The sequence below is a fragment of the Meleagris gallopavo genome, chromosome 3 (genome assembly GCF_000146605.3).
Source record: "Meleagris gallopavo isolate NT-WF06-2002-E0010 breed Aviagen turkey brand Nicholas breeding stock chromosome 3, Turkey_5.1, whole genome shotgun sequence".
NCBI lineage: Eukaryota > Metazoa > Chordata > Aves > Galliformes > Phasianidae > Meleagris > Meleagris gallopavo.
Window position 1 is genome coordinate 18,703,757 of NC_015013.2, and position 23,757 is coordinate 18,727,513.

General features: G+C 33.5%; 1 protein-coding gene across 1 annotated transcript in view; it reads right to left on the reverse strand.

Annotated features, from left to right (window-relative positions):
• Positions 1–3,757: 3,757 nt before the first annotated feature.
• Positions 3,758–23,757, reverse strand: part of LOC100548387 (coiled-coil domain-containing protein 102B) — a 35,122-nt gene continuing 15,122 nt past the window's right edge. The window contains 1 exon segment of the mRNA XM_031552771.1: positions 3,758–8,183. Within this exon segment, the coding sequence (XP_031408631.1) occupies positions 7,896–8,183 (288 nt within the window). The 3' untranslated portion in view covers positions 3,758–7,895.

The window sequence follows — 23,757 nt, forward strand, 5'->3', positions numbered from 1 at the left end:
TCCATGCGATACATATACACACTATGATACATTAAGAAATCTTTAGATGTACCAACTACTTATAAGAAAAATAAGAAATATATTCAAAGATAACCACACATTTTCAAGTAGTCTTTACAGTCCATGTACTAATGCAAAAGTGTTACCACACACCTTTCCGTAGCATAAGATAAACTTAGATATTAATATAGAAATTAAATATTAATTTAATTAAATTAGCTATTAATATTAAAATCTCTTAAATATTTTACATTTGTTTCCTGAGGGAGATAAAAGTACCCTTGAAAATTGACTATTTCAAGCAATTTTTCTAACCTCATTTTTTCATGCCTCATGTTTACATATAGATAAAATAATTAGTTTTAAAACCTCACCTCATATGTAAAAGGTATGATCTAAATAAATTTTAAATGCAATGTTGGGTTTGAATATAAACAATTGAGCCTTTTCATTTATCAGAACAATGAAACTTCATTTGCCAAGAGGTGACAGTTAAAAAGCAAATTTCTTCAACAAAGCAGAAAATATTCCCTGCATTTCTACTGATTTAACTTTGATCACAGAACGCTGCAACACAGAATGCAAGAATGTATTTTTCATACCTGAGCATTGAAAAACACTAGTGAATACAGGCTGAATCTGCAGTTGCACAAGTGTTTCAACAAGGAGACCAACAACATGATTCTACTGTTTTGCCTCGAGTACTTTACTAACTGAGCAGTCTCTCATACACAGCTACTTTCAAAACCTCTTAATCACGCAATTTTTTTCTTGAAGTAGTTACTTTGGTAATCCATTTATTGTCCCTTATTTCAATCCCTAAAGCTTCATTATTCCTTTTGATTTTATATTCTTTATAATACACACTGCATTTTGAAACAGAACTGTTTCCAATCCCTTTCTAATCTTCATTTTATAATATCTGTTACCACAACAGTCAGTACTATGAGGCAATTTTCCAAACCATACTTCTGTAATGCAGCCAGACTCCTCTTTGTTAGATCACTTCATCTTGTCATTACTCCCTTTATTTCCATGTGCTTTGTAAACAAGAGACTCACTACTTAAGGTTATCTTTATTAAAGTTTTCATGTAGGAAGACTTAAGTGTTTGAAACAAAGCGTCAGCGTCTTTCTTCTGAAGTTAGAGGGATTTTTAAAAGGCAGACTCTCACTTAGGCATGAATATAATGATCTCATAGATTTTAATAACAATATTCTTCATGTAAATTGATGTCATTTTACACCAATGAAGACAAGGACAGAAAACTGCCAAAAGCATTCACTCACACTCAGTTGTAAATTTAATTTCTTGTGAAAAAGCACTATTTTCAATCATAGTATGTGGCTTCTGTATACATGATGAAAGGTAAATGACTAAGATAATTCAAAACTGCGGACACCGTTACACCTAGTAATCATAAAACCACAGGAGTGTGAATGTAGAGTAACCAATTTAAACTTAATCAGTTCTAGGCCATTAGACTTGGCAAAACCGTATTTCTGCTCAACTATACTAGAGCCTGCTGCAGTCATTTCCATTTGAAGGTCAGCAATTTCCATTGTTGACCTTCAACAAAACATAAAAAATGATAAACAATGAATTTATTTGAATAACAGTCACAATAATACTAAAAATATATCATATTTAATCAGCATGAAAACAAAAGGATCTTCTTGGTAGTCCCATAGATTAGACTATGCTGAACCTCTCCCTGTGCAAACACTTTGTAGCCCCTTTGCCATGGTCTACTGCTGATATAATCATTTGTTACTGAGCATGGAATATGGAGCCTTTAAGGGCACACTCCCTGAAGCTTTGCTACCTGGGCTCAGAATCAATGTAAAAGACAGCGTACCTGAGGGCCTGCCCCTGCTCTTCTCTTGGGAAGGACGCCAAGCAAAGCTCTTCCCTAAAGCTCTGATGGAAATCCTAATCAACAACTGCATCTCCTTCTCTTTGGAGCTTTTATGCTGAGGCCCCCATAGATAGACTGTGCCTGAGCTCCAGCCACACCTGCTATGCTATGAGTACAGCCATGCCTGTACTGGGCCAAATCAGCAATTAATTTGGGCCTCAGCTGTGCTAACTGGATTAGTAGTCTGGAAAGTCACTAGGAACTTGTGATCTTCATTTTCAGCTGACCTTGTCCACCATTGCCTAACCTATATTTCCTATAGGCTACAGAATTAAGTAAGGTTGCTATTTCTCCTGCCTTTGGTAACGTGGTCAGCTCTAGTTCTTCTTTTCTTACAAAACAGATAGCACTCTGACATACTATGGAAGACATTTGACACTGATACCAAAACTACAGTATCACAACATGAGACATTCAGAAGTCCAAATATTTAAAGCCACACCTTAAGCATTTACAAGCAACATATACATAAACAATCTCTATAATCACCTTCTGAGTTTCAAAGATATCTCGCACACTACATTGGCAGATAACCAAATTATTTTCTAAAAACCTCTCAGAAAGATTGTTACAACTCTGCTCAAACAGATTATATTCACAATAGCGAATGCAATTCTGTACTAAAGAAATGAATTTTCCTTTCAACATGGTTGCTGCTCATTTAAAATACATATTTGATAATATAATAATAGATGGCATTGTTGAGAAGAATGATTTCAGTAAGTAACAAAATGTTACCTGTCTGAAAAAAAGCAGAGAAACAAGTTGCAACGTGATGGAAAGCACAGCAATAACAGCATAGAAGTCTTAGGCTACAGCAAGCGAGGATATGTTCAAATGCACCAGCTATAGATGCAGAAACAAAGGAAAGAACCTACTCACCCTTAGAAGGCCTCAGGTACACAGGGATCTCCAGGACAATACTCTCACCTCCATTGCAAGCCCTTAAATGAAGTCTGGGAAGGAGTGGATCCTGGCTCCACCCCTTCCAGTCACTCAGGGGCACTACATGCACCTGAGCTCCCCTGGGTTGACTCTGCCCTCCCACCAGATGCTCAATCACTGGTTCAAGCCATGACTCAGAATTTCCACTACACAAGTTGTGAAATGAAAATTGAATAAATCAATAAATGAGAAAATGTGTAATACCAACTGAAAGAAATACAATAATTATTCCAAATATCCCAATTAGAAACTGGATAAATCAGTGTTAATTTCCATGTGTAAGGGCTAACTGATTTCTTGATATTTCTGAATGTAGGGAAAATAGGATGAAAAGGGAAAATAATGATGAAATATATATATTATATGGCAATAACGGATTAAGAATGTCATTTTTTTTCCTAATTTATCTACTTTTCAACATTATTTAAACATAGAGATTAACAATTCTAAATATTCTTCACTTAATATATATATATTCCACAATGTTTCTTCATTATTAAGCTCAGATGTAGGATTTTATTTGCCTTTTAAGGAACAGCCTTTGCCTTCACCAAATATTAAATAGAATTCTGGACAAGCTATCTTAAAAACAAAACAAAACAAACAAAAAACAAGACTGAGATGCAACTTTGATTACTTCTAGTATATCAACTCTTATTTTTCTTCGTCAACAATTCTTTGAAACTGTGACTTCAACATCCATAAACTGAGCAAAGCAAAGCATATGGGACATGACTGGGTGAGACAAGCAGTGTTCAGCTTTATAATTCAGTATTTATGCCATGTGAGTTCTACTCATCTCCAAAGTATACAAAAAACATTTTTTTTTAACCATCCCTTGACAAAATAACTTTAAACATAAATAATATATTTACCTATTATTATTATTTCTTTGGCACAATATAATTTTAATGCGGTTCTTAATCTCTGATTAATTTAGAAATATATAGATTGAAAAACACTAGAAAATACTATAATGAAATGATAATTCTCTTAATAAACAGTTCAATCAGAATTACATGGATGAAACAACTGCAACTCTACTTGGATGAGCACAAAAAGGCAAGCATCAGATCTAAATTAGAATGCTTCTGATTACATTGTTTTTTCTATACACAGAGATGAATAAGAAACAAGAAATCTCATGAGGTTTAGCACTGAGAAGTATCTTCTACATAAACTTAGCTAAAAGATTTAGAAAGGCAGTTTCAGAGAGAACTGAGAGCCAGGTCTCCTCTGTGAAAATAATAACCCAAGACAGCTGCCTTGAAAGCAATGAGGAAAGTGAAACACATAAAAACAAAGCATAAGGTAATTCAAACATCTACTGCTGGCTGTTCAAAGAACTGAGATTTCCAAAGCTGGAAACAAATACACAACCCACATTTCAGAACTATAAGTACATATTTTCAAGTGTAACACAGGATAACAATCTTTTTATTTTTCCAGTGCTGACAAATGATGTCCAAAATTTTACTGAATGTTGAATTCCTGAATTAGCCCCCTTTTTTTCCTCTTGAAAAGGAATTTGTCAACAAACAAATCTCAAAGACTGTTACTTCAAAGCAGCCATTTTATTCAAGTATGAGGCATTTCACCAGAAGTGTAATTAGGAAAAAAAAATCATATAAAACAACTGTATCCCAAGTGGTAATTCTGACAAAACATATTGCATTTGAAAAATCTGCTAAGGGAGCAAATTGTGCAACCATTGCTGCTTAACCATCAGAATAACCATCCCAGAGGTCTGCAATGAAACAAAGATAATTCTCCATTGGATGAACAGTGCTCAGTGAAGTATCAAAGTGTTTAACAATAGTACTATAATGCTCTTTCAAGTATTATTTTCTGACAGAGTTAAAACTATATTAAAAATTTAGCCCAAGAGATCTGTGATGTAGAACCAGGAATGAAACATACAGCAATTATCTGAAGCCCTTACTACTCAAACTTCTCCTAGGCAAACTAAAAATTCCATCTGTGTACTGAGGTGCCTCCTTGAATGCTTTTGGCGATCATATGCATTAAGACAAGGGCTATGCAGACACAGACCTCTGAATGCTGCTGACAAGGTAGCAATTTGCATACATTTTTGTATCTGGCTGTATTCACATTAGTAAATCAGCACAGCAGAAGATGGTAATCATAGAATCATTAAGGTTGGAAAATACCTCTAAAATCGTCCAGTCCAGTTCTCCACCCACCACCAATATTGCCCACTAAAACACATGCCTAAGTACTACATCCACTCTCTCCTTAAGCAGTCTGCAGCATTGAGTGCAGTGCTGAGGCTCATGCAGAAAAACGTGCAAAACCTGGGTTTCACCTGCTCCTGTGGCTCCTTGACGCCATTGCAGAAATTATAGTCTCATTCAGGATACTACCACAAAAATGAAATCTTGTCTGTGAAGTGGACTCACAAATCTCTGACGTTGGGTTGGTGGAAACAAGGGCCCCTGCCAGATTTTCTCCCAACCTGACTGCTGGCCCCAGCCACGCACTGTAGCAGGTCCTTCGGAGTGGGCAGAAATCGGCTGTATCCAGTAGAGGGCAGCCCGGCCTCATTTCACAGATAAGCCATGCAACACTCTGCTACCAAAACCTGCTGTGTAAATCCACTATAGACATACCATCTTTGTTTTTCAAAGTATTTATAGAAAAAACGGAGTGCTCCCTACCTTTGAAAAAACAAGCCTGAAAGGCTGATGATTTAAAAGAAATCTTGCTAAATAATGTTAGTCTAAAATAGCTTCATAAAAATACATGCTGGCCATAATCCCATTTTTAAATTTATGCAACAAAATTATAGTCTTATAATATTAAAATTTGAAACTAAATAAAACAGCAACAACAAATAGTCTATGAATACAGTTTTCTGTTCTGTACTTGGGTCCTATAGTAGTCAGCTACAAAACATATATAGTGAATAAAATGTTTAATGACCACCTATTGGCCATAATATTTAGAGACAGTACAACACTACTACAACAACAATAGAACACTATTTTTATTCTCCCAAGTTAATGTATAAGTTTTTCTAAGGGTGATATTCACAGCTGAAATAGAAAATCTCTTTCTATAAAGGCCATGTTTTGAGTATTGATCTATGCAATCAAAAAACTCTTCTTCTTCATTTTATCTCTTCCTAGATGAACCAGTTAGACCCACTTAATATTTATTCCTATGCTATTTGTCAAATCATACAGTTATTAATTTAAATGTTTTTCTCCATTCCAAGATGTGCAATCGATAAAACTAGATAGTAACAATGTCTGATCTCAACTGTTTCATCAATTCTACTCATCTTGTTGGACAGGAGTTAACCTTTGAAAAACTGCACATGGAAACATTTTCAATCAACATATTACCTCCTAAGAATAATGCAAAATCTTCACATTTTGTACAAGATATGGTAATAATAATTTTTTTTTTTGCTCAGAAATTGAATTTGCACGAGTGCAAGAGATTGCATAAATTCTATAGATGTTTAAATATTAAGATAATTGTCAACATGAGATCTTTTACACAAGAACATTAGAACTTCCCTTCTGTATTTTGATACCATGCCTAATATTCCTTAAACTGTTAACAAAGGAAAAAAGTTGTTACTGGTTACTTATAACCTCTCAAACTGAGAATCAGCCACACACCAATTAACAACCCCATATGCTGATCTAAACAACTAGAATGAATCTCACATATCATCTTCCAAATGCAGGTTTTGGAAAAGCAGGAGTATAAGGTAACTGCATTTTATTCTGCAGTTAATTCCGTGACATGTTACCCACATCCCTTTTGTCTACTTGATATGTAAATCTATAATCATCCATAAACATCTAACCATCATCCATGTCTTACAAAAATCCTTATATGCTCTTCTAGTGCTCCATATAAGATATGATTTTATTTGAACCCAAACTACCATCCAAGAAAAAAAACGCTTTTGGATTAGCAGCCAGACATTCTTTCAGGTTATTGATGGTGCTGTTCTGTGATTCTTGTGGAACACAAACAGCTACAAATGAATCATTTGTCATCCTATTCTTTGGATGATAACTGTTAACAAGCTACCAGATGATGATTTACATATTTTCAGTTGCCAGTGAATTGTCATTTTTAATTTTCTTATTGAAACTGATAATCAGTTGTTTTGAAGACAATCTTATTCTGACGTGATCTGCTATGAATAGGTAAACATTGCACGGACATTCATTTTTATGATAAGAAAGATGCCTGCACACCATATTCGCCTTTTGACTTTGACAAATGATGCAAAGTAGTCACCAACAGAGTCATGATAGTAATAGTAAGAAATATCACAGATGTCTAATATTCTTACAAAACCAACATTTTTTAAAAAAGTAAAAGAACAAAATGTCAAACTAAAATATATTTGAAACACAGTAACATGCTGAAGCAGATATACCCCTTTCTGGTCATATATCCAAACTCAAAAAATCAAATTACTTGCATTAAAAAGAAATCACAAAAATTTTCATGTGATATGATATGACTTGATACAATAAATACCACTAAAGGAAAATTAAAAGCAGATGTTCGTTATATAAGAAGATATTCTATTAGGTTAAGTGCAACTTGCTGCTCCTGAGCCATCACAGAAATGCACAAAAATCAGTTACATTTAAAAGCAGACTACAGGTACAGAACACCTTCTCTTCAAATCTTTACCAAGATAAATTACTTATTTTCTCTTTCCTAAGAAGAGATTAAATATTCAGAAAGACTGAGAAACAATTTGCCTCACAACTTTTTTGCTTTGATCTTCATCAGGATCCTGTATCTACCAAAATTTACTCAATTTCTTCAATTCCTCTTAATCATTATTTTCACTCCAAAGTTTTCTTGTCTAACTTGTCAATTCCACTGGTTCTTTTTAAGAATGAAGAGATTTTTCTTTCTGTTTCTGTACCCCACAGAAATTCACTGTGTTTCCTTGCCCAGGTTTGAGATGCACAAACAGAGATATTCTCTCCTGTACAGCCCTTGTTTTATGGACATATTTTGTCATTTGTCAGTATGAAATAGCAATTCTACATGGGAATGCTCCCAAAGTAATGAAACATAGCAATGTACGTACCTTATTTTTAACTGGCAGCTTACTTTGTGCATTCTGATGATCATTTTGATGATTACAAGTCAATTTAATTGGTACTGCTTTATTTTTCATCTCCAGAAGTTCCTGAATTTCTTTCACTTGCAACTTCAACCCGCTTCTCTCTTCTTCCAAACTTTGCTTTTCCGCATCAGGTCTCTCTCTCCTTCCCCATTCAGAAGTATTCTCAAACTGCCATCTTTCCAGCTAGGAAGGATTTGGGGGCAGAGTGGAAGAATGACCAAAAGAAGAAAAGAAAGAGAAGTATGATAAAATCTGTTTTTATAGGATGAAGTTAGCAGCCTCATCTCAAAGCAAGGTGATCATCTTAGAATAAGTTTAAGATATAAACTTTCCACAGTAATAAAATCAAGAGCTTCAAAAGACAAAAAAAAAAAAAGGAATAATTTTAACTTATAGTTAACTTATATACTTATATATATATATACACACAAAATTAAAGCATAGGTAAAATTTTAAAACTTGCAACTAAATCTTATTTGTTTCTGTTTTCCCTTTTTGTTTATGGAATAACTCTACTAAAAAGAAAAAATGTTTGGTTTACATTTATATTGATTTTGGAATAAGATTCTCAAACATCTCTTTTATAATTCTTCAAAAGATAAAATACAAGCATATTTCCAGTTTCGTATGTTTTTACTTTGAAGGAATATAACGAATATTCATTACACTGAAGTTCTATATTAAATCTTCAGTGCTAGGGAAAAATATCCTGATAAATACATTCCCTAAGGATTTTAATTTTTCACACTACTTTTTTTCTTGGGGTCACAATTAATACTCTTGAAAGAAACATGATCATTTACGGTCACTAGTGCTACCTCAGTGTAGGATAACCAATTTTTCTTAATTCACTAATCCGTGTATAGGAGGAATTAAAAGTAGCAACAAAAAGCCTTGTTACTAAGTAATAGGAAACAATTATCTCATAACTTGTTCTTCAGAGACAAGAAGATTGAAGCTATATCATGAGGTTATAGAACGTTACTCAAATTTCTAACAAACAGCTGTTGTAAAATGCATTTGTAGCACATACTTATCAGAAATTTATTATTGGCAAGAACTTAAAAGTACATTATACAGTACTTATAAGACTGCTGACACAGATTTAATTAGACTAAAAACTGTGAAAATGAAAGATTCAAGTTTTTTCAACATAGGTGAAAAAAGGACAGAAGAAAAATGTCCATACACAAAATAATAATAAAAAAATAACTTCATAGTTTTCAGTTCTGAGAGACTAAAATCAACTACTTGATAAAAGTATGGAGTCTGACTATTGGAAGGCACTTCATTTTAAGCTAAGAAAGCTTTAGAAAGAGCTGTAACAATTTGATTAACTAGTGAAAAACAAACAAACAAACAAACAAACAAACAAGCACTTGTCTCTTCCCACATTATTTCTAAGCAATTTTTCAGTTCTCTAAGAATTTAGTTCTATACATGTCCCATTAACCACATTGGAAACTTTCTTAGCAATAAAACTAAGGATTTTAAATGTGTTTTTAATACCAAGCCACAACAAAAATATTTAACTAGCTCACTCACAATTGAATTATGCCTGGTTTTAACATTAAGTATTGCATTTTTTAAAATTAGTTAAAACAAGGAGATCCAGCCTTGTAACTAACCTCAAAGGAACAGTGTATTAAGAGGTCTCTAGATAACAACAACAGCCAGTTCAAACAATTTAAATGGCAGTCTTGGTCCATCTCTGTATCTTCAACAGAGAGCTCAATACAGTGAGGCTAACAAGTCCTCATGCAAAAGAACAGTACATGATACAATCAAATCATCATGTTTGCATACTTAAAGGCCTGCTTTAGTCTGCTTAGTCTATATTCATTTTGTATCATAACTGGAAATACAGTGCACACACAAAAATCCATGTAGCTACTAAAACATAAGTTTACCTGTATGGACATAAGGAGATGTATATGTGTTTATGCGTGCACATGTAGCTAGATGTATGTCTAAATATAATAGCAACCTACTCCAGGGAGTGTAGAAATTGTAGTTCTACAATTCAATTTTTTTTTGTTGTTGTTCTTCACCTTGGGCAATGATTGTGAGTCAGCTGCTCCTCTTTCTCTCCATTAAAATCATATTAAGAGAAAACAACTTATAAATGTGAAAAAATTCACAAAAGAAACTGAATCACATTTTCTCTCAAAAGTAAAATAGCTTTCTAACAGAGGTTGAAGAGCATCCAGATAACAAAGAGTGAATGGAATAGCATATTCCAGCATTTTGTCTAAGTAAATTTCTCCCTAAGCAAAAGCAGACATTGACAGTGAGTAACAAAATTTAATATTTCTCACATCATTTCATTGTATTTTTCATGCCATTGGAATTTTCTTAAACAATGAGTAAAGGCATTCAGGAAAGGATATGCCAGAATAAAAAGTTGAAATTGGCCTGAAAAATAATATTCATTTAGTAGCATGATTCAAAATGAAAGTGAGCATGGAAAGAAACATGTCAACCATCCATGAAATGTTTCCTAGGATTCTTAAGAAAATATTTGAATTGTCAAAAGACAAATGATCTTTTGAAATATATGTATTGTATTAAAAATGAAATATAAAATTAAAATATAAATAAATATTTTCAAATCTCTCTAGTGAGGACAAAAACTATATTTGATGGAAAACGTGAAGTAAACGTGAAGTGATTTATATTTTTCCAGATACATCTCCAGCTACTATTCTAAATATGGTAAACTGGATTCCCAAAAAGACAGAGCAATGTAGGAAGAAAGAGAAAATAATGAGGTTTTTTTTCCTCCACAACTGTCCTTTACCAATAATGAAAATGAGTAAAAGAAAAACAGTAATGCTTATGATTCACTGTTTCCACATACAAATTAAAACTCAACCACGAGCTTCTCTGTTTGAAAATGAGATCTGTAATACCCAAAGATATATGTAATTTGGGCATGGGCACTTCATTAACAAAAGAATAATGGGAAATTAAAGACAAAAGAACTCTGAAATTACAAGAGAATACTTATTTAGCAATTAATTAGATCCAAATCCAAATTCAATTTCTTAGTCCATTCACATAAATACAGAGAATGGGTGCCAACTAAAGAGTCAGTTGTCAAAACGTTATAAATTGAATGGATTATTTTTTAAGACGTTTCACCCTACCAACAAAAGTTACTTCCTCAGACTATTCCTTTTCATCGTGGATTACTCATTTAAAAAACAAAACAAAATCAAACAAAAAGCCACTCAACCACTCTTGAAACCTTGGTCAGTCTTAATGTTAGTACTTGGAGAGAGGTCCAAAAGAGTTCTTAAAACTAAAATGGGCCTTTAGTCTAAAATTAGGTACTGTAGCAAGAAAAAAAGAAACATATTCCTTTTACACTCTGCATCTAACTAAGAGATTATCTGGGAACTAATTTTGACTTTTCAAACCATTATAATACTCAGCAGCCACAGAACTGTCTTTGTATACACAGCTACAAAATTAGTCACTTGGTTATTGTTGGTTTTGTTTGTTTATTTTATTTTTTTTTTCCCATCGTGGTATAGAAAGATACAACAGAGTGAAAAGCCTACATGTTCTACATTTATGCTATCTCAGTCTTTAGTACTACCTAAATAAATTTTCTAGAATGTGATAAGCATCTGCAATAAAATTAAACAGGGAATCAGGGGTTGAAGTTTTTTTCCATGTGATCTTCCCACAAGTGACAGAAGGAGCCTAAGATGTTAACTCCAACTCTAAACAGAACATTAGATGCACACATCCGTAAATTCTATCCAACAAATGTGCATACAGTAACTGGAAAATAAAACATCACATAGATCTATTTACCATCAAATTATTTTTCCCTCACATTATTCCAATTTATAGTATTCAACTACTGGTTAGTAGACTATAATCACGTATACTGTATTTTTGTTTAAAAAAAAAAAGAAAAGCTCAGGTGTAATGTCTTTAAAGTACCCATGAAAGATTTGGAACACAAGACCTGAGTTTCTTCAAAACATCTGCCAAAAGACACAAATTCTAAGCCTCAAAGTTCACCTTTTCACAGTGATGATGCTAATCAATACCAATTCATTTTTGGCTGGCTTCACGTAGAGAGAAATCACAAAGCCATCCAAGGTTGAATTTCAGTCAAGCAAGTAAGCACAAGATGACTACTTAGCTGAGAGGTGATGTCAAAGATAAATTTACTTATGTGTGTGTGTAAAATCTGAATTCATTGCAGCCAGGATGTCTACAAGCTCATGTCTATAATGATAATTTTTTACATTTAATATATTAGATACATAAAGATCTCTAGAATAAAGTCACAAAATGATTTGGTTTATATATCTTTTATAGACAAGATCGGTATCATTTATTTTAATATAAATAATTGCTGAGCAAAGTATTGGAGCTCATATTTTCTTAAATATTATATTAGCTTATTTTCTGAGTGTCAGTAGTTATCATTGGTTTGTTGTTCACTAGATTTTTCCCAAACTATATGCTTATTCCAAACAGTATTTTTCATATAACGCTCTCCAAGAAAGTACTTGCTCTCTCATTCATCTTTAGTAAAGAAAGTGCAAAAATGTAAAGTGTTAGATCTCAGTTTTCAGATTTCAGCTTGGACCATCATCTTCACACAGTCATCACATGTGATTTTTCTCTGTCTCAATTAAAAAGATAACTTTCTCATGAGAATTTATCTCTGACACATTCACCATGAATTCCTAATTCCACTCAGGACCCAAGCCCTGCGTTACAGCATATTCAACTTACAGCTCCAGGAGTTCAGCTTGCAGCATCTAAGGCCAATTAGCTGATGTAAACTGTAAAGAGCAGGAAGAAGACTCAGCAGAGGAAGTTTATTGACACTTCAATGTTATTTTTAAATTAACTCTTTCCCTTTCAGTCCCTGCCTGCACTATGCCTGTTTCTGTCTTCATGGCCCATTGATCCAGAGCTGCACCCCAACCTTGACCCATGACCTACATCAGCCATAGTTGCTGTGGGCTTATTTAATGGTATGGACCCAACACCAGGCCCATTCAGCTTTCCTTAGTCAGGTAGTGTGGGACTGGGTCCTGGCCAGTACCAGGCCTGCCTCAACCTTCTACTCCTGGCACTCCTTCATGTAGGGTGCAGCCTGCCACCCACTCCCCAAAACCATCCCAAACATTCCTGTCACTCATAACAAAAGAGTAAACAGGTGGTTCAACCTTTGAGCAAAGTGTCTAACACCTTGTGTTAAGAGAGGAAAAATTAGAAAAATAAATTTCAGAGACAGTCTAGATTGGTCTTTATTGTTCACTAAAACTAAATGTTTTGACAATATTTGGAAATAATCACGAGTATAATTTTCCCAAACAGAAACAAAGAAGAGAGTGAAATCATTTACTCAAACTTGCTTTTTGAAAATCTGTATTTACATATTAGCATTTAAAACAATGGCAGAAGAAATTTATGTGAATGTAATATATGTAGACTACGGGAAACAGTTTTGATATCCTTGTTATTTTGGATGCAACAACACAGGTGTTCCTGAACTAACTTGTCATTCTACACAAAAGTTCTAACATATTTTATCTTGATTCAAATAATTATTATGTCTGAAATTATACATGTAGGTTTGTTAAGTGGAAAACTGAAATATTCCTGATAAGAAAGGAGGTTGGGTTTTTTTGTTGTTGTTTGTTTTTTGTTTTTTTGTTTTTGTTTTTGTTTTTTAACTCTGAGGAAAAATGAGTAAAGTATTTTTGGTAATGTCTTTGCAGATTAATCTTTCTAAAGTATGGAACGATACACACATTTATTTGTGTGGATACTTAAAAAGTATTATTTTACATTACTTTTTCTGAATGTTTATATTATATTTTAATAAATGGCCTACTCAGGTCATGATAACCTCTAATTAGGATACTTCTGGCTTGCAGAATAACAAGTACAATTAAAGATAGAAGTCCATATTTGCAGAAATGAAATACAAAATAAAAATATTTGCTACTCAATAATTTTCCAGTGAGATGCATGAATCCAATTTTATCTCTCCTTTTTTACTCACGTCATATTTTCAAAAAAATTTTAATAATTGCAGAAGTATTGGTATTGAATGTGTGAGAAATATTCCCTATGCAAGTTCAACTTCTTGTTCAATGAGTTAGCTTTACTCTCCTAACTTCATTAGGAAATAAAGCACACTTTAAATAGCTTAATGATTGGCCAGAAAAAAAGCAATTGCTTGTTCATTACAAAAGCCTCAGAAAATCTGTGAATGTACAATAATGTTACAGCTTTTAAATTTGGGGGAAAAAAAAAAAAGTTTCAGTGATATATATTGATTTCTTTTTCAAGAGTAAAGTAGAAATTATAAGGTTACGTTCTCTTGCTATTACACTGTGCTTCAAAGATGAAATATAGATAGGAATCACACTACTGCTTTTCTAATCTGAAGAGGCTGTATTTTTAAATAAGAGGTTAAGGTACATGCATATAAAACACATAATAAAAATCTTTAGAAAGTTGCTTCTCCACCATTTATGTCATTCTTTCAAGATGGTTAAGGAGACTAAAGTTAAGGAAAAAGATCAGGTCTGTAATGTTAGGAAGAACAAGCAAAATTTGTATTTCATGATCCCTCTCATAGCATTTTTTCTGAAAGTCTTGCAGAATTGTTATGATGTTTTAGAATGCATTCAAGTCTGCTCAGCCCACTTTCAGATGTTGTAAAAGGATCTTTTTATAGCTTCCTGCTGTAGCTTCTGGAAAAGATTAAATGCAATAACTAACAGCAGCATTAGACGTTAACTCAGATTTTTGAGAACAAATCCTCATTAAAATAAAGTAAAACAAAATAAAACCAAACCAAACAAAAAAACTTCAGGAATCTGATTCCTTCTAGAAACAAGATTTGGGATGTTCTTTGTTCTTTAACTGAAAAAACTCACCAACTTCATTTTCCAATTATAAGCCTTTACAGAAAGTAAGTTTTTCACTAAAACAGAAGAAAACAAGTAACAATATGCTGATGAACTCTGTACACAGTCTCACAATTGTACTCCTGAAAGTTTTCCAAGAGGCCTAATCCCCCTCACTGAATTTAATACTACTACCACCCCACACACTTTGGGACTGTATGATCTACTCCTTGCTGCATTGTTTCAAAAGACTGAAAATCACTTAATCCACTGTGCAAGCAGCTTGTGCAGACCCACTTTCCTTTCCACTGCACAGTCAAAGACAGTTACTGTGAGACCAAGCAAGATGGGAGAGCATCTAGAGGAACTTTTCTCAGTAAGGAAGCTAAGCCAAATGGTACTGAAAACACAATGAAAGGCAAATGCTCAAGAAATTTCAGCTGTTTTGAAACTACAGAATAAAATTTCAGTGAATATGCATCTGTACATAACATATGTATGAATATGTGTACACACACACATGCACAGATATCTATATTTCAATAAAGAGAACTTTGGAAAATAAGTATTTTAAATATAAAGGACAGAGATCCTGAAACCAAAAAAAAAAAAAAAAAAGACAGAAACAGGAACTCCTCCTAATATGGTTAAATTACAGAAAAAGTTCTTAAAGCTATATTTTTGTTTAAAGCAACATAGGAGTTCTTGAGGCTTAAAGAGTTTCACTGAAGAAAGATCTTTCTCCTTCCTTCCAAGGAGGATAGAGTAGGATGGAGGGGGATGCCTACCCATTTCAATGGGTATAATGATAACAAATACAGGATGAGGAAGAAGAAACATAAAAGTTTGGATGTGATTTCAAGTGGAAAGTGGAAAACTCAGGAAAAGTCCATACACAGATCTCTCCAGGAAGTCTGAAAAGAAACCCAGTATTTTGGGGTATTTTTTTCTTTTTTTGTTTGTTTTTAGCACATGGTTTTGTTAATTTTCTGTAAGACTGGAAAAGCAAGGAAGGTATTTTAGGTGCTTCGGGCTGTCAAAAGACAATATTTAAAACAAAAATGGACAGAAGACAAGCATTATGGCTGGGAGCTATGGTTTTGATTATATCTGGTATGGACTCACAGTGAGATCAGAAACAGAAAATGTTGGTTCAACAAGAAATTCTCTATGGTGCTTTTTAATAATAGCATTTTCTCACAAATATTCTCCAGACATCTGAACAAAAAAAGAGACCAAACATTTTCTCACAAGATACTCCACATTACATGCAAGATCTTTTTCCCAACAGAACTGGCTAACAACAGGACATTTTCATTTATTTATTTAAAGTCTAAGCCTTACTCATCCAGACTGAAACATCAACTTCTAATACTATCTGCCTTCATACTTATAATCTATAGGCAAGACAAATATGATCTATAGACCTGTGACTCAAAGAAACATGAATTACTGTTTAATAAAAAGAAATTGCTTGTAGTATCACTCAAATATCTGGACAGTATCTGCTGTCAGAACTTGGTAATCCCAAATCTTCTCTCCTCATGTGTCTTCCTGCCTTAGCTATGAGCTTACCTAATCCCTGTGGACTTCTCTGGTGATAACCATGCTGGTGGCTGGCTTGGCAGCAGCCCCAGAGATGGCTCTGGCTCTGCTCTTCTTAGGTCCTGTGGCATTGTGCCCCTTGTGCACTCACTCACAGAGCAGCCTGCCCTTGCTGAACCCTAGCAGTTCTCTAACAAGATCCCCATAACTTTTGCCCTATCTTGGCAGAATTTCACATTCTGAAAATGTGAAAAGGAAAAAAAATTAAAAAATTGCCTTTTAGTTGTAATTTCCTATTTTCATGTATTTTAATTTACAATTGAATTCTGAAGTCTAAATTAAAAAAAAAAAAATTGAAGTGAGATAACTAATCAAAATCTAAATTTATGTGGGCATGTTGATAAGAATATGGTAGCATTGAAAACTGCCTTCCTAAAATCACCTGTGAAATACTTCTGTCACTGAACATTCGTTATCTGTTAACACGTGAAGTTTTACTTCCCATTTTAGTATTCACAACCTTTCCTAGCTTCACATCTTCCAGCAACAGCAAGCAGCTCTTCCTCATTTCTCGGAACTCCACACCACTTGATTCAATTCTGTGTTCTATATGCTGAATTGCATTCTTTATTAGAAATTCACTAGAGTAATACCACTTCTAATCTGTGGTAACAACATATTTCTTCCTAAACAGAACAGAATTATTCTGTATGGGAATTATTTTCAATTTAATTTTCTGGAGGGAAATTCTTATTTTTTGCAGGTATACTGCTATCAGCATAGTCATCTTCCCACATTAAAAATTATGAAGCAAAGGAAAAAACAAATCTGAATTAGAAACAAAATAAAAAAAAAAACACACACAGGTATTTTTATAAGATAAAATGCTATTTGAAGGAAATTTATCAAAAAATTCCAGTTGCTAAAACAACTCCAATTCAAGAAGATTCAAGAACTTAAACACATTATATTTGATGATCTATTTATTTGACTTAAGAAAAAAGATTCCTCTGAGCATGGTAGCAGTGATACAGTACTATTCTACTATCTTTTGCTATGTACATTAATACTGGCATTCAGCTTATATGGGAGCTCAAAACTATTTTGTTTCTAAATTACATACAGACTACGCAAATAGAACTATCTACATTATTTCTTCTTTGCTTTTATATAACTAATTATTTCTTGATTAGTATATATTTTGGGATGTGTTTACAATATAGGATACATGCAGTCACTTTAATAGACGACTTCATACCAGCAAAGCATGGCAAAACTTTTGTTCTATAGCATAGTTGTGGAGTTTCTGAACACAGCTGTTTCCTAGCAAATCCCTCCCACAGTAGAGCTTTCATGTTTTATTTGAAGATAGGAACTAGTCTGAAAAGCTAATAATTAAAAAAGACCTGAACTCTTATCTATTAAAAATGCCTTGTGTACTGACTCTTCCATTTATAATAAATATTTTTGCTCAAGAATGCTTTTAGAAAATTCTTGTTAAGTAATACATATAGAGGTTATTAGAAACATTTTTTCAACTGACAAAAGCTGTTTCAGAATGTGGATTCTAATATCAACAAATTCTACCTCCTAATTTTCTACTAATAGAATTTTTTCTATTAATATTTTTCTATTTTTCCTTAGATGACTACAGTGCCATTCCACTGCATACCTTTCCTTCAGAAACATGTAAGAAGACAGACTTCACATGAGGAAGATGCTCCTGTCCAAATGGATAGAAAATATTTTAACTTTACTTTGTCCTGCAATACAACTATTTTGGTGCATTTTATTTCTTTTGAGATTGCTGCTCCTGGAAGACCATAAGAGCTTGGTGGCAACTGCAAAGGCTCCTGATTCTGAAAGGATTCACACCTGCTTACAAGCTCAGCACTACTGTGCACAGGTGCAACGGCAAGAAAAATCATTACTCACAGTGTAACTTCAGGCAGTTTTTTAATGAATATTTACAGTATGTGAGTCTGTTTATATAACTTTTTTGCTTGTCATCTTAAAAAAAGTAATCAAATACTACTAGAATGAATAGCCCCCTACCACAGGAAAGGTAAGACAAATGTTATTTCCCTTTTTATTTGACAAGTCCCTCGATATGTAGTATAGGAAAAAAAATTACTCTGCTTTATTTCTTATTGTAAGCAAATCTGCCAAGAACCCTAGTTAGTCCATCAGAAACTATATGGATAAATGAGAAATGTTATCGTGTCTGACAATATCTTGAGGCAGCAAGACCTGCAACAAACTGAACTTTTAATGAATTTTTATATTCATAACAACACATTTATCTGAGCCCCAGTATGTTTAGTAATCAAATATTTCTTCCAGTACTACTCAAATGTTTAAGTCTGCAGAAATCTGATATTATTACACTATTTTGACACTATGTTAACATTAAAGAAAAGTTGCTGATTTATTGGCACTTATTTTCATCCTTCCCATCTACTTACAGAGAAAATACTTTTGGGTATATAGCTAACTTACCGAAAGAGTGATTTTTTGCAGAAATATATGATGTTCATAGAGGCATAAAAATATATAGGCTGAAACTTTACAACAATCATGGAATAACATTCAGAGAAGTATGAATACACTTGAGAAATGAAAATGCTTGGAGTTAGATGGGGGAATTGCTCTTCACCTCATAGATCTTTCCATCCATGTTGATTTGTCATTGTTTTTATAGTTTTCATTTAAATACCATTTATATTGACTATATATTATGTTAAATAAACACAATCATAAAAAAAAAACTAGAAACTGTATTCACCTTACATAATCCTTAATGCAGCTTTTGCAGTCTGCAGTAAGATGCATTAACATAAAGGACACAAAAGATAGGATTATTTGGATACCGTTTGCTACATTCACTTCTCAAGTATATTGTCTGTGTTGATCATAATGTATCTGGTGGATAGCAAAGAATTCATGTGAAGATGTTAAAAATCATCCTGCTGATTTCAGGACAATCTACTGTGCATTCAAAAGAACATTTTTTTTTTTTCTTTTACTTTTTTTTTTTCTCACTGAGTATCAGAGAGAATTATCTATTATGTCTGTCAAAAATCTACAGTCAACCAATTATCTGAAAAACTTCAGAATAACTACTACTTTGACCTCTCTAAACTTTTGGAATCAGTAACAAAACAATCAAAACATAATGTGCTATTTTTTACTGTGCTTTATCTTATTTTGAGCATAGGGTAAATGCTCAAAAAAAAATGAAAATTTTTCATATGGGAATAAAAATAATAAAGTTGATAAGGAAATGAAACACATCCATATGTCTTGATCATCCAGGTTACTAATGCAAATGTGAAATGAACCATGCACTTTTTTTCTGTTTTGGAACAAAACTTCTACACTTTCAAAAATCTGTAGTTTAAGATGCAAACCTCATATATTCCCAGTATTTCCCAAGAACACTTGACATTTTTCCTGTCAAAAAGGTATATTACAGTTGAGAGAAGTCACAAAACTGAATCCTAGGCCACATGTCTCTAAGAAGGAACACTTTATTGCTATGAAAACTAATGTAACTTCTTTCTAAATAAAAATTTAATTAGCAAAACTAATAAAAAATAAATTTAAACATAACCATTTCCATACACTTTGCAAAACAAAATACAATATCAGCCTTATCTCAGCGTTCACTCTTGGTGCAGTTCTGTTTCATATTTGTTACTATAAATATTTCAATATTTAATCACCATTCCTGGTTGGAGAGCTCTCAGATTACATACATATTTGCTGTCAAAATGTAGCAGACCATATATTTGCATACATCAAAATAAAATATTTGAGGAAGAACTTTTCCTAAATTTTATCATTAATATTGATGCTGACTGAAGTAGTGAGTGCATTTAGTAAGTAAATGTTCGTGACTGAAGTTGAAAGGATTCAGCCAAGTATCTCCTCCGGTTACTGGGCACTTGGTCAGTGATCATCTGAGGAATCTCTGGACAGCTGCAGGACCAACTGTCCCTTTACTATCAAACTCTCAGACCCCAACAGAGCTTCAGAAGGAGGATGCAGTTCTACAAGTCTCAGGCTGTAAGGAGTCCTTGGGTCCTCTCACTGGGGCATACATTCTCAGAGGCTGCAGGATGTGAGCAATCATTGAGGGGCTGTGCTTCCATTTGGAGGAGCTTTAGAGAAGAGGATACCAGACTGCACAGCATTAGAGAGGATGAGAAAGAAATGGACCAGATCTTCCCTGAGACCTCAAGGGGAGATTGGAGGTGCAGGAAAACCTAAAAACTGGGAAGTGGAAGAGTGTAGGAAGCCAGAAACAAAAAGGAAAGTAGGCAAAGGCAGCAGGAAGCCTGCAAGGTCTTTCAGCTTATCCAATGTTGACTTTTTGGTGACAGGACGAGGGGAAATGGCATTAATTTGCATCAGGGTAAATTTAGGTTGGATATTAGGAAAAACTTCTCTAAGGAATGGGTTATTAAGCACTGGAATAGGCTCCCCAGGGAGGTGGTTGTGTCACCATCCCCAGACGTGTTTAAAATCCATTGTTAAATCAGGGACATGATTTAGCAGAGGATTGTTTGAGTTAGGGTAATATGGTTAGGTCGTGGTTGGTCTCAATGATCTTTAAGGTCTTTTCCAACCCAAGCAACTCTATGATTCTATGATTCATACTAGCCACTTCTAAAGGTTTTCCAACTCCTTTAAATTGTTCAAAAGCCATACACTTCTAATTCCACTTTGAGCATGCACACAAATCTGAAGATGCTGATCCTCAGAGCAGCTCATGACAGCAGAAATCAAAGTTGAAGTCTCGGTTCCCAAGGGAAGAAAAGTGTACACACTCAAGACAATACTTACACTCAAGACAATACTTTCACAGATGTATGAATATAAAATATTTCCAACAGAATTCAGTAAATCTGCACTCGTAAGTTTCATATTAGCCGTTCTTTAACATCTTTTGACATGAAGGATATTTTTTGAATAATGACTAAAAAATCTCAGATTCAAGTGCTTCCTGTAATTGGAGACTGAATCTAGACTCCTACAGATTTATGGGACATCTACAGCATCTTTTTGTAGAATCTTTAGTAATGAACATTCTTCAAATAATCACTTTAATTTTTGTTCTTCTTAGCAAAATATCAATGATTAGATAAGCACAGTAAGCATGATCTCATATAAAAATGGCATTTATAACATGGTCATTTGCTATACTACTTCATGCATTGATATCTGAGATAGCGTTAATGACTTAATTCTAAAACTACATTTCATTTTTTGCCTAAAGCAGAATATAATAATTATAGCTTCAACTAAGAATAATCTAAATGTACCAAAAAAAGAATACAAGTAATCTAAAAGCAGCCATTTAGATAATTTTAAATTGATCTGTAATCTCACTCAAGAAAGGAATTCACATTTCAGCTAATCCCTTGGAGAATATAGCTTGAAATTCATAAAGGATGCAACCAAAACATTCAAAGCTTGACAATCCATCAGTCATATGGAGAATCAAAATGTTGATGCGATAACATATGCATGATTGCTTTTTCTACTATTTATGAAGAGGTGGAACATTAATTAAGGGAGTACACAAGTAAATCTCCAATATTAGCAATCCACTGGTCCACAAAAATTATCTGAAATTAATTTAATTAAAGAAAAATCATACTTTAATTTGTTGTGTTCCACTACTAAGCAAAGGCAAGGTAGAACTCCTGACATTCAGACACAAACATGTTTTGTTGCTTGCTTTCTTTGCAAACAGTATCATGCTTTTCTTGCAGTTGATTGGATTGTGACAGAACACAGTGGGGGCAATGGCAGTAATAGATTGAGCAAACTGTGTTAAAATCTAACTAAATGGCAAAGATTGTTTTAGGCATAGGGATTACAGCAATTACTTCTCCTAATTTAATTTTAAATCTCAATTGCGCATCTGCTTTGTAGCATTCTGAACCAAAAAATCTGAAGTAAAACAAGTACTTTCATCCTTTAACTTGCCTCAGTGACATTTTAGCTTTATTTAAAAAAATAAATAAATCAAAAACCCTGTGCACTAACTCCCCAGTGTGCTTAAATGTTCAATATAGATATTTTGGTTTAAATTTCTAAAGAAAATATAACAGGGCTACACTGAGAACATTTTTTTATTACATGAAATATTTTATTAAACTCTGCTTATTTTCCTTTTCATCTGGTGTTAGAAGTGCAAGCTGAAATTTTCCAGTTTAACATTTTTAATGATCAGAAGTTACTGTTCCTATTGCTGTTACCAGGGGAAAGAGGATGAAAGGAGGAAGTGTTTTTTTTCCCCTCTCCAAATCTAATGGTGAAATCTTCTCCCTAAAATAAGGAGGAACACAGACTACCCTCTTAGAAAGTTGAGACTGACTAATACAAATCTTTCCCACTATCAAGATGAAGAACAGACTTGACAGTTTACATGCTCATGTATAGAAATACTTATACAGGGTGTTCTGGTTGCATAAACAAGCTTCTTTTCTCTGCAAAAGTTTGAATGATTATATCATTAGTCTCAATCCTCAGAACACTGAAAATTTACCTATAATTTACCAAAGATAATTAAAAACATAAGGGTTTTTACAGAGAAACAGCACACAAACTTAACTGTATTCCAGATTATATCAGACTGCAGCCTGCCTTTGTTTCAAGTTCTAATCTATTTCTGTGTATTAATCATTATTTATTTTTTAATAAATTCATGGACCATTCTAATGTTCTAACTATAAAAGCAAGAAGATAATTTTTAATAATAATAATAAAAAAGGTGATTTGCCACAGGAAGTGGAATGTAGGCATGTAGAAAATTACCTGAAAACAGTAAACTATGCAATACCTCCCTCTCTCACTCTGAAAATTTCATTGGCCACATAAAAGGTCACTGAAACAACACCTCCCTTTTTCCAACTGCTTTCTAAGCTGATCTTCCATCCTGACGTTACATTGTTATACTGAGCCAAACGTATACATAAATTTCCTGGGCTGTATCAGTGCAATGTGCTGCAGATCAGAAGAACACTGTTCAACCCAGTTTAAAAGCAATTAGCCCTGCATTATAAAACATGCAACAGGAATGTTAACTGGTAGACAGGAAAACACAAAACTGTTTCAGTTTACATTTTTCAGTGTACCTGTTAATAAATTATACCAAGAAGACATAAAAATGATGACAAAAGTCAAAGCACTCTACAAAGTTATTTTAAATCAGAAATTATACAACATCATTTTCCTACAATTGATAAATACTGCTGACTTTTCAGATTAATAGCTAAGTGGAGTTGGGAATAGGAATGTAT